This window comes from Mustela nivalis, assembly GCF_964662115.1.
Source record: "Mustela nivalis genome assembly, chromosome: 16".
Taxonomy (NCBI): domain Eukaryota; kingdom Metazoa; phylum Chordata; class Mammalia; order Carnivora; family Mustelidae; genus Mustela; species Mustela nivalis.
Window position 1 is genome coordinate 36,587,991 of NC_139035.1, and position 12,871 is coordinate 36,600,861.

At 37.1% G+C, this 12,871-nt stretch overlaps 1 protein-coding gene and 1 pseudogene across 7 annotated transcripts in view; one reads left to right on the forward strand and one right to left on the reverse strand.

Annotated features, from left to right (window-relative positions):
* Nucleotides 1-12,871, reverse strand: part of CR1 (complement C3b/C4b receptor 1 (Knops blood group)) — a 95,216-nt gene that overhangs the window by 16,506 nt on the left and 65,839 nt on the right. For all 6 annotated transcript variants that reach the window (XM_082701851.1, XM_082701850.1, XM_082701853.1 and 3 more), the window contains exon 20: nt 10,501-10,586. In XM_082701851.1, coding sequence (XP_082557977.1) covers nt 10,501-10,586 — 86 coding nt within the window. The remainder of the gene's footprint in view (nt 1-10,500; nt 10,587-12,871) is intronic.
* On the forward strand, nt 2,190-3,040 carry LOC309849379 (peroxisome biogenesis factor 2 pseudogene; annotated as a pseudogene). The gene has a single exon. The product of its transcript is annotated as a peroxisome biogenesis factor 2 pseudogene (transcript).

Sequence of the window (12,871 nt, forward strand, 5' to 3'; positions counted from 1 at the left end):
CCAAAAACTTGAGCTGTCGCGCCACCTTCTGGAAATCAAAGGAGGGGCTTCTAATTGCAAGTACTTGAACTGCAGTAAACAAAGGTATGTACCACTTTAAATGGGATGGTAGAGAGACATTTTGTCAAATGCTCTGAAAAATCACAGGAACGTGGTATGGCAAAGAGAAAAGGGTCATTCTCCAGTGATCAATCGCAAAGGCATGGAATGTTGCAATCTAAATGATTAAGAATTCTAAACAGCTGTTAGGAAGAGATTCCGTCGTGAGCTACAAGAAAACTCTGAAAGGCAATTCAGTGAACTCAGGAATAAAATTAATGAACAGAAAGAGTTATTTACCAAGATGTGGGGTGTTTGTGTGTGTGTGTGTGTGTGTGTGTGTGAATATTATACAGCCATCAAAAAGAATGAGGTGTTTCCATTTGGAACCATGTGGATGGAGCTAGAGTGTATTATACTAAATGGAATAAGTCAATCAGAGAAAGACAAATACCATATGATTTCCTTCATCTGTGGAATTTAAGAAACAAAACATGAACATACGGTGTGGGAAACAAACAACAAAGAAGGTGGAAGGAGACAAACCATAAGAAACACTTAAAAAAAAAAAGATTTTATTTATTTGAGAGAGAGAGAAAGAGCATGAGGTGGGGGAGAGGGAGAGGGAGAGACAGACTCCCTGCTGAGCAGGAAACCTGATGCAGGCCTCAATCCCAGGACCCTGGGAATGTGACCTGAGCCAAAGGCAGACACTTAACCAGCTGAACACATAAGACAGACACTCTTTAAGGATAGAGAACAAACAGGATTGATTGAGGGAGGTGGGTGGGGATGGGATACATGGGTGATGGGTATGAAGGAGAGCACTTGTTATGATGAGCACTGGGTTTGTATATAAATGATAAATCACTGGATTCTACTCCTGAAACCAATATTGCACTGTATATTAACTAAATAGAATTTAAATAAAACTTTGAAAAAAAGAAAGAGTTCTTTATCAAAGAGATTGAAATTTTTAAAAAGAACTAGATAGAACTAAACCACCCTTTCATTTATACACATTAAAATTTTCTATTTCTCTGAAACAAATAAACAAACAAACCAACAAACCAGATAGAAATTCTGGAGATGACAAATTCAATGAATCAGATGAAGATTAGATTAGAAAGTATTGGAAATAGGACAGATCAGATTTAGAACAGATTAGTGACCTGGAGGATAGAAATTTAGAGATAACTCAGAAGAGAGAGGACTAAGATTTTTTAAAAGTGATGAAACCCTATGAGAGGTATTAGATATGAGAAAAACAAATATAAAAATAATTGGTCTACCAGAAGAGAAGAGAGCAAGAATTATCTTTAGAAAAATAGTAGCTGAGAACTTCCCTACCATGGGTAAGGAATTAAACATACAAATCCAAGAAACTAATAGAATACCCTATTATCTCATTGCAAAAAGGCCCTCCCCAGAATATCATGTAATGAAGCTGCCAAAAATCAATGATCAAGAAAGAATCTTTGAAGCAACCAAGGGTAAAAGAAAAAAAGTACCCTACAAAGGAAGCCCCATTAGGTTACCAGTGTATTTCTCAGCAGAAACTCTTTAGAACAGGAGTGAGGAATGATATATTCAAAGTGGCGAAACAAAAACAGTCAGCCAGTGTATGTTTTCTAGCAAAATTAGCCTTCAGATATGAAGGAGAAATAAAGGCTTTCCCAGAAAAAAACTGAGGGAGGGTCACCACCACCAGACCTGCCTTACAAGTAATGTTAAAAGAATGTTTTCAGCTGAAATGAAAAGACATCAATGAGTGACAGAACAGCAAGTGAAAGTAAGCAGTACTCCAACAAAGGTGAAAAATAAAACAGAAAACCATAACTCTATTGGAATGGCATGTTAACCACCTAATTATAATAGAAAAACTTACAGAAAAGAACATTCATTAGAACTGTATCTACTATAATTTCTTAATGAATATACAACATGAAATGAGGTAAACTAATAATAGAAATATAAAAAGCTTAATAGGTGAAGGAAGTTAAGGTGTTATCAGCTCTGAAGCCTGCGAGGTCTGGAAGCCTGGGTAATCCAGGTTCAGCTAGGAGAAGCCACACTTCTCAGAGAACGTTTCAGAAAAGGTGACATGGAATGGGTGTTCTGCGGACTCCTAAGAGACCTTCAGAGAAGACATGACTTGCAGAGAAAACATGGAGAGGACAAACAGAGTGCTAAGAAAAAGTCAGCAGGATGCACTTAAACTTAACGAGGCTCTGGAGCAGCTGGTTTGGCCCCAGTTTACTCTGCTTTCATGGATGTAAGCCAGGTCCCTTCGCCCACTTTGAGCCAAAGTTGAAAAGGTTCTTGTGGATTTTCTTGTGGTGATTCACCATTTACTCTAAAAATGCAACTGTGGGACAGTCCATTTTGCATATTCAGTACATAAGTGATGTTTCCTGGAAGCCCAGGCCATGGCTACAGGAGCACTGGTACCACCTGTTTTGAAACCAGTGTCATTTGGGAAAGTGAGGCACTGTGTGAATATTATGGTTGGACTTTTGAAATTACGTGGGCTAATTAATATCTTGATTTTCCTTTAGAGGGGCAAGTTTGCAACTTTGACAGAATGTTCGGCATTCATTCTGTATGTCCCAAGCCCTGAAACAAAATGCGAAGTTAGGCTGTGAGTATATGACCAGGGAAATTCTCTGGTGTGGTTTTGCTGAGTTTCGGGTTTTTCTCTCTTACCATTTATTAATATCCAGAAGTTGAAAGCTAAGTGATCCTCAGGGTGTATTCCTTTTGCTGGTGCGCCTAACAGTGACAATACATTAGCCACCAGTGGCAGTGGGCAATGTTCTATGTGTGGAGAGTGCCTCCCGCCCATGCCTCACACCATAAGTGAGCATATCTTCTGTTCTACTGTGTGAAGAGTAGTTTCTTCTTTCACAGGTATTTTTCTTGTCCTAAGTGTGGCACAGATGTACATAGTCTGCAGCCACTGAAATCAGGAATGGAGATGTCAGAGGTGAATGCTCTTTAGAAACTAAGTTTGTTTCCTCTGAGAAAAAGTTTTATGTTCAAATCCTTAATATTCGTCATCCTAAGAAAACTGTTTAGGTGTCTTTTATGAGAGCATGTGCTTCTCAGCTACCATCTTCTGTTCCTCTCCAAGCATGACGAGATTCTGCAATCACTAGGAACCACATGATTCTGAATATATTATGTAAACAATAATGTTTATTTTTCTTTACATCAGTCCATTCAGTTCTATTTTTTTAAAGATTTTATTTATTTGACACAGAGAGAGAGAGATCACAAGTAGAGAGGCAGGCAGAGAGAGAGAGGGGGAAGCAGGGTCCCCGCTGAGCAGAGAGCCCAATGCGGGGCTCGATCCCAGGACCCTGAGACCATGACCTGAGCCAAAGGCAGAGGCTTTAAACCACTGAGCCACCCAGGTGCCCCTCCATTCAATTCTTATTATGAGAATAATGGACATTTTTTTTGGTCAGACTACTAAAGATCCTCTTTCATTTTGCTCCTTCCTAGAAAGATATTGGAGACTCTAGGATGAATGTGTTTTTATTTTCAGAAATGGAATTATAACATCATAATCTGACAATGGTAAGACCCTGGTGTTGTGAGCTTTTAAATTGTAGTGACCCAGTTGTAATTTTTAGCTTTTCTCCAAACCCAGTTTTTGAGGGGTTCGGTTAGCTTCATTCTCAGGCAAAATGATGGCCACCAGAAGCTCCAGACTGATGTTCTACCAGCTTTCTAATCCCCTTGGAGTGAGAGCTTATTGCATACTAGTTCCATCGAAGTTCAGGACCTCACTGTCATTAGTCTGCCTGGGATTACACATTTGTGAAGCATGACAAAAAAGGACTACTCTTGATTGCTAGATGTGTACCTCATGGACCCATAATAGGAGAGCAGGCAGTTCACCACAGGAAACTCAGGTGCCATTAAAAGAATAGTGGATGCTGGGCAGGAAAAAACAACAGATCCCCAATGGAGTCTACATTGCCTTTTTCATATCAAAAGTCTGTATGCATTTTTTAATTTTACCAATGATCTGGGTTGATCAGGACATAAGTAACTGAATGATTGACTTTCACCGCAGATTTAAAAGGATTAAATAAATCAATACTTTGTTATACCAACAACAACAAAAAAGATAAGGTGTTATCAACATAAAAAGGACTATTTTCTCTATGAGATGTTTTGTATAAGCCACATAGTAAACCCAAAGCAAAAATCTAGGGTCATGAAACATAAAAAATGAGGATGATCAAATCACCATAGAAAACCACCATTTTGCCAAGATAGGCAGAAACAGAGGGGAAAAGAAACAAAGGAGGAACAGGAGGAACAAGACAAGCAGAAGGCAGATGATACGAAGGCAGTAGTAAGTCCTTATGTAGCAATAATCACTCAAAATACAAATGGATGACTACACCAGGTACAAGGCACAGAGTAGCTGAATGGATAAGAAAGAAGACCCAACTATATGCTGCCCCAGGAAACTAATTTCAGCTCTGAAGACACACATAGGCTCAAAATGAAGGGATGGAGAAAGATATTCTACGCAAATAGAAATCAAAAGAACGTGGGCATACTCATACTTTACATAACACAAAATAGACTTCAGGCCAAAAATGATAACAAGAAGGTCATTATAAAATGATAAAATGGTCAATCTATGTAGAAGATATAATATATAATTATATACATACCCAACATTGGATCACTAAATCTATTAGGGAAATATGCAGAGATCTAAAGGGAGAAATAGACAACTGTACAATACTAATAGAGCACTTCAGTTCCTCTATATGAGCAATGAATAGATCAGAGAGAAAATTAACAAGGAACATTGGACTTGAACCATACTCTCAAATAAATGGACTTGACAGATAGATATAGAACATTCTATCTATCAGCAGCAGAATACACATTCTTCCTCAGTGCACACAAAACATTTTCCAAGATCACATGATAGGGCATGAAACAAATCTCAGCAAATTTAAGATGACTGAATTTCAGATAACTATTTCTTTTCTGACCTCAATAGACATATTTTTTTTTTCTAGAAATCTACAACAAGAGGAAACTGGAAAATCTATGTGGAAACTAAAAACTATGTGGAAACCAAACAACTCACTTCTGAACAACGAATGGATCAAAGAAGAAATTAAAAAGGATATAGAAAAATTATCACAAGATAAATAAAAATGGAAATAATAACATATCAAATTTTATGGGATGCCACAAAGGCATTTCTGAGAGGAAAGTTTATAGTGATAAATGCATATATTAAGAAATTGGAAAGATCTCAAACAACCTAACTTTACACTTCAAGGAACCAGAGAAAGAAGAATGGATTAAGGCCAAAGTTATCAGAAGGAAGGAAACAATAAAGATCAGAGTGGAAATAAATGAAATAGAGAACAGAAAACTAATAGACAATATCAACAAAACTAAAAGCTGGTTTTATGTAAAGATAAACAAAACCGACAGACTTTTAGGCAGACTAACTAAAAGGGAGAGAGAAGACTAAAATAAAATTAGAAATGAAAAATGAGACATTATAGCAAAAATATATAAGACCATAAGACACTACTATTAGCAATTATAGGTCAACAAATTAGATAATCTAGAAGAAATGGATAAGTTTCTAGGAACATAAAACCTACCAAGACCATTTCATAAAGACATAGAAAATCTAGGGATGCCTGGGAGGCTCAGTTGGTTAAGCATCTGTCTTTAGCTCAGGTCATGATCCCAGTGTCCTGGGATTGAGCCCCCTTGGTGGGCTTCTTGCTCAGTGGGGAGCCTGCTTCTCCCTCTCCCTCTGCCTGCTGCTCTCCCTGCTTGTGCTCTCTCTCTCTCAAATGCATAATTAAAATCTTTAAAAAAAAATCTGAAGGACTAGTAACTAGCAAAGAGATAGACACAGTAATCAAAAATCTCCCAACATTGAAAATTCTAGGGCTGATAGCTTTACTGATGAATTCTACCAACATTCAAAGAAAAATTAATACCAACCTCTCTCAAACCATCCAAAACAACTGTAGAGATGAGAATGTGTCTAAATGTATTCTATGAGACAAGCATGAGATTGTCCAGACACCAATGCCTGATTGGGACACCAGAAGAAAAGTCAACTATAGAAAAATATCCCTGATGATATAGAGGCAAAGTTCTCAATAAAATATTAGGAAGCCCAATTCAAGAACACATTCAGAGGTTTATACACTATGACCAAGGGGGATTTATCCTTGGGATGCAAGGATGTTTCAACATACACAAATCAATAAATACAACACATCCCATTGATAAAATGAAAAATTTTAAATCATAGGATCATCTCAATAGATGCAGAAAAGAGCATTTGACAAAATACAATATTCTTCATGATAAAAGCCTTTGGCAGATTGGGTATAGAAGGAACATACCATAATGTAATAAAGGTCATATGTGACAAATCCATGCCTAACATTATATTCAAGAGAGAAAAATGGAAAGTTTTTCCCTCTAAGATCAGGAAAAGGACGAGGGTGCCCACTCTTACCACTCTTATTCAATGTGGTACTGGACATCCTGGCTAGAGCAATTAGGCAAGACAACAAAATAAAAGGCATACAAATTGAGAAGGAACGAGTAAAATGGTCACTATTTGCAAAGGTTATGATTCTGTAGAGTGAAAAATCCAAAAGACTCAAACAAAAACACTTGGAACTAATCAATGACTTCAGTAAAGTTATAGGATATGAAATCAAGATACAGTAATCAGTTGCATTTCTATACACTAAGAATGAAACATCTGGAAAAGAAATCAAGAAAGCTTTCCCATTAACAATAACATCAAAAAGAATAAAATACTTAGGAATAAACTTAACCAAGGAAGTGAAAAATATCTACAATGAGAACTACAAGACCTGGCTGAAAGAAATCAAGACACAAATGGAAAGACAACCTGTTTTCATGGATTAGAAAAATAAATAGTGTAAAAATGTCTATACCGCCTGAGCCCATGTATAAATCCACATCAAAATACCAATGGCATTCTTCCCAGAAATAGAAAAAACAATCAGAAAATTTGTCTGGAACCACCATGTAAACACAAATCAATTCCCAAAGACCTAGATTAGCCAAAGCAATTTCAATGAAAAAGAACAAAGCTGGAGGTATCATACATTCTGATTTCAAACTACACTACAAGGCTACAGTAATAAAAACAGTATAGTACTGGCACAAAATCAGATACCTAGGCCAACAAAACAGAATAGAGGGTCCAGAATGAACTTCCTGACTATACAGCCAATTAATAATTGACAAGAAAGCTAAGAGCACCACTCACAAAAATTCACTCAAAATGGATCAAAGGCTTAAATATAAGACCTGATACCATAAGACTCTCAGAAGAAAGTGAAGAGAAGCATCCTTGACATTGGTCTTAGCAATGACTTTTTGGATATGACACTAAAAGCACAAGCAACAAAAGCAAAATCAACAAATGGGACTACAAGAAACCTGAAAACTTTTGCACAGCAAAAGAGACAACAAAATGAAGAGGCAACCTGTAGGATGGGAGAACATTTTGCAAGTGATATATCAGATAAGGAGTTAATCTCCAAAATGTACAAAGGACTCATACAACTCAATAACAAAACCCAAACAATCTGATTTAAAAAGGATAAAATTACACATATCTTGCTGAGCACTAAGGTACAGAATTGTTGAGTCATTCTTTTGTACACCTTAAACTGATGTAACACTGTATGTTAATTATACTTCAACAAAAAAAAATACACTTTTTTCCTAAGAAGACATAAAAATGGCCAACAGGTACATGAAGAGATGCTCAGCATCACCAGTCATCAGGGAAATGTAAATCTACACCACAATGAGGTATTACTTCATGTCCAATGGAATGGCCATCAGCAAGAAGACAAGTGTTATCAAGTGCTGCTGAGGATGTGGAAGAAGAGAACTCCTGCACACAGGTGCTGCAGTTACAATGGAAAACAGTATTGAGGGCCCTAAAAAAAATTAAAAATAGTACTCAATATGATCCCGTTACCGATATGATTCCACTTCTGGGTATTTATCCCAAAGAAAATTAAAACACTAACTCAAAAATATATGGGGTGCCTGGGTGACTCAGCGGGTTAAGCCTCTGCCTTTGGCTCAGGTCATGATCCTGGCATCCTGGTATCAAGCCCAGCATCAGGCCCCCTACTCAGTGCGGAGTCCACTTCTCCCTCTCTCTCTGTGCCTTCTCCTGCTCATGCTCTCGCTCACACTCCCACTGTCTCTCAAATGAATAAACGAAGCCCCCAAAACATGTATGTACCCCATCTCATTGCAGCATTATTTATAATAGCCGAGATTTGGAAACAATTGTGTCCAACGGTAGATGAATGGATAAAGGAGATGTGGTGCCCACATACCATGGAGTATTACTCAGCCATGAGAAAGGAGGACATCCTGCCGTTTGCTACAACATGGAGAGACTTTGCGCACATTATGCTAAGTGACATCAGTCAGTGAGAGAAAGAAAGTACTATACAGTATCACTAACACGTGGAATATAAAAAAAGAGAAACTTGTGAAAACAGAATAAAATGGTGATTACCAGGGGTTAGGGTATGGGGGGACAGGGCAGATGTTATTTAATAGTACAAACTTCCAATGCGTAGTAAAGAAATCCTTAGAAGGATAATACACAGCACAGTGCACACAGACAATGTTGGATGAGGAACATCAAATGTGCTAAGAGACGGGAACTTAATTATTCTAACTACTAAAGAGAAAGGATGATTATGTTAAAGTGGTAGAACTTTTAATGATCACTACAATGGCATCATATTACAATGTATGATAGTAACAATGCTCTATGTCAAATATATTTCAAAAAAAGAGAAGGGAGAAAAGAAATGTAAAATATAAGGCATGAGAAATGAAATATTCGCAGATTCAGAGGTAAATGGTAAATGATTACTATGTTCTATCATTACATGAAAGTTTTTAAATACTCATATAATTACCTACATACATGTTCACATGCACATATATGGATAACCAATACTGACTCGGTTCAATGTGTATTGACCTATAAATGTAGATGTGGAAACATTTTTCATGAAAGATGTCCCCCTAGAAGACTGATATAGTAAATTGATAGAATTTTCCTAACTTGGATTTTTTCAGAGAATTTTAAATTTTTGGTGGGTAAAGAAGGCATTTTATATATAACCCCTTGTCCATTTCTTTGAATCTTTAAAAGCCAATGCTATCTTCTTTTTATCAATACTATCTATCTATCTATATAATATCAATATAATGAACACATTTCTTAGAGGAAATTTATAAAATATGGACAAGCAAAGAGAAGAAAATGATGATGGACCAAAAAGAACTATTTTTAGCAACTTTATGTATATTGTTTCAGATGTGTTTGTGTGCATATGGTCCTGCAGCTATGGATATATTTTCTATAGTATCATTTTTAGTGCCTGTTAATATTTGAGCATGTAGATACATAAATATACTATCTGTTTCCACTTGGGTGAGGCAGCTCAATCTCTAATGCTCATGGTATACTTTTCTGCCTTTCTTCAAAACTTATCATAATTATTTCTTCTATTAACTGTTTTCCAATCATGCTGAACATTTAGATTCTTAACATTTTCCACTATCCTAAATATTGTTGCATTGAGTGCCTGTGGACCAAAATCACGGGGAAATTCCATGATTATTTTCTTGGGATAAATTCTCAGATATAGAATTACTAGGTGAAAGGGCATTTACATTAAGGCTTTTGGACCTATTGCTCATGAGCCCTTCCAGAAGTTTGTGCCCACTTTCACTGTCCTCAGTTCTGTGTGTGATCCTGATTTCTTCCAGCTCGAATATTTTACCAATTTGCAATCCGTCAATCATCCGTCTGCTCAGAGCTTTGGAAGTTCACCTTATCACATCCCACTGAAAAGGTGCAGGGCCGACTAATCAAAAACAACTACAACCAGGACATGAACCTGAAGAATTTAAAGAAAGGGTGAAGTGCAAAATGACCAGAGACTTGGGGCAATCACTAAGATTTATGAGATCTTGTTTCATTTTTCAGAGTGAAAATAATACGGAAGGGAGTAAATCACTTCTTGGGCTTGTAATGTGCTATGAAGAGGTGGCAGAGACAAATTTCATTTTCTTCACTGTCTTTTAAATTTAGTCCCGAGGAAAATCTTTACCCTGGAGAACATTTTACTATCAAAGTAGGAAAGGAGGGCAATTTTACCCAAGTTCAGACCCACAGTTCCAGATAAATAACCTCCTAAAATAAACAAACAGCTGGAGGTCTATGCAGCCAAGGACTCCGGTTTTTGAATATCTGAGAGACTACTCTCTGCAAGATGGACCAGATTTCCTCTTTGTAACATGGGTAGATTTGGGTGGAACAGAGGGAATTATGGGAAGAAGGCCACGTCAACTCACCCTCACACACAGGTGCTTCCTTATCCCAAGTGACAGTACTGCCCGACAGGAGACAAGCCGAGGAAGGGGAGCCAATGAGTCGATACCTAGAAGCAAAGAATGGAAAAATTATACTCTACACTTATTTTCTACTTAAGTCACTATGAGAAAAGAATTGTGGATAGATGCTACAAATTACAGGCAGATTAAAACAGGAGATATCAAGGAAGAAACCTTATTTCCATCTGAAAATTGGCCATTTCTAAGGACGACAGGTTTAATTCTCACCGCTTTCATACATGTTTCTTGCTAGTCCCTCATTACAGAATGCAGTAATGCCCTTCTTCATCAAGGGACATTTTGTACTTGTCTTTAGGGAATCTCAAGAGCTATTCTATCCATGTGCACATCCACCCAGGAAATGACAAGCTCCTTGATTAAGGGAAAATATCTTATTGAAATATTTATATTTTCTAGAACCTCACCTAGAGACTTTTAGCCACGTGGTACTTGAAAAATACCTGTTGAATGAAGGATAGGATGATGGTTTTGCTAAGATGACTCAAATGTAATAGATGGGAATACTTACCTATTGTGCCATAAAATCATTCAGTGTAGGTCACCAAGATTGGAAAATTTCATCACTTTTTATTTAGTAGGTATCTATACTGTTATGGTAAGAAATGTCACAAAGGATATTCAGCTAAGGTATTCACACATTTCGTGTAGAGTAGGGTTAAACTTGATTAAGTAAAAGATAAGGGGCATAATGCAATGTCATATAATAGTGAGTAGTTACTGGAACAGCTAAGAACGTTGCTTCTTGTTTACCAAAGACATGATCAGGGCAGTAACCATTTGTAGCAGAGTCTCCTGCTATCTCTATTATCTACTTTCTTCTTTCTCATTAGCGATGGAGCCCTGTATTTTTAACTGGGCTTTTGGGCATCTTCATTAAAGGTTCCCTAGGGCTGTGTATAGCCATATGACTAAGTTTTAGCTACAGGGATGCACCTAGAGGGTTGGGAGAAACTTCTGGAAAGTGTCTTTAAAGGAGTGGCTGTTCCTTTCCTCCATTGTTTCTCTTGGCTGGCGAGAGCTGGACCATGTGATGACACAGAGTCTCAAGTGGAAGGATCCCAGGTTTATGTGGATCACGGAGTCACCTATTAGCCCTGGGTTTGTACGTTACTGTTTTCTTGAAGGACTTCCCCTGATTCTTAAACTGAGAGGGAAGTAAACTATTATCTTGTTTAAGCCTTTTATTTTGTTTGTTCTGTCTTTTACAGCTTAATCCAATCCTAACCTATATACCAGGTCTTCCAAAAACAGTGATATAAAGGTGACAGGAACTGTGTGGTAGAGCAATGATAGTGAGTACTTTTGTAAATGGGTCGAGGCATTTATATTGAGTTTTACTTATTGTTACTCTGTTTTATTGAGTATGTTGTAAAATCTTTTCCAGTGTGCCAACAAATATTTCAAATGCACCAACAAAATCCTCAGAATTTCTTCAAAGAGACTATTTGAGAAGCCCTACTGTATTTCCTTCTGCCTTTCTCCTATTCTACATTTAACAATTGTCTTAAAAGCACAGGATCATGGGTGTCATGACTTTTGACTATAGATGTTTCTTTTAATGTGTTCACTATGACTAAGTTAGAGAATTGGAGTAAAAAATGTGAGGCAGGTTACAGTCTATGTATGGCTGTAAAAAACAGGGAATATTTTTTAATGTATTATGAGACAATAATATGCTCCAGTAGCAATTGTAATTTTTTCTGACTTGATTTCCCATCTCTCTGAAATTCTTTTACTCCAGCCTACTCCTTAGCTTCCCAGGACATTAGGAATTCAGGTGCCCTTGAAGCTAACCTCTGATCAAGAAAAGTCCTGAGATTCCTTTCCCTGTGAGCAAAATACACACTGTGCAGAAGCATGCTGACACAGACACTGGAGAGACCATTACATAAGGTCAGGGATGGGATATGTAAGGGCTGTGCTACCTCTTTCCTTCCTATTTGTTCATGGACTTAGAATTAGTTTGGAGTAGAGGAAATCTATGGAGATATTCCATAGGCTACAAATGATTAAAAGTAGCTCACAGATATGATTTTGTCTCACATTCAGTTGTGTGTTGAACTTTGTATTTTACAGAGAATGTAAGCTTTCTCTCAAGGAGTCATTTATAAAAGTTGTAACCTATCACTCCTCAGAGTGTATCTGAATACAAATGCACATAGGAAAAATCAAAACAGCTATATGTTCTCATTATAATACAGTAACACTAGCAATCAATAACTACAGAATAAATAAAAAATTCAAAGGTTGGGTGGGATCTTGGTCAAAGACAAAAGTAAAACAGCCATTGCAGATTACCTATAGGATAAGA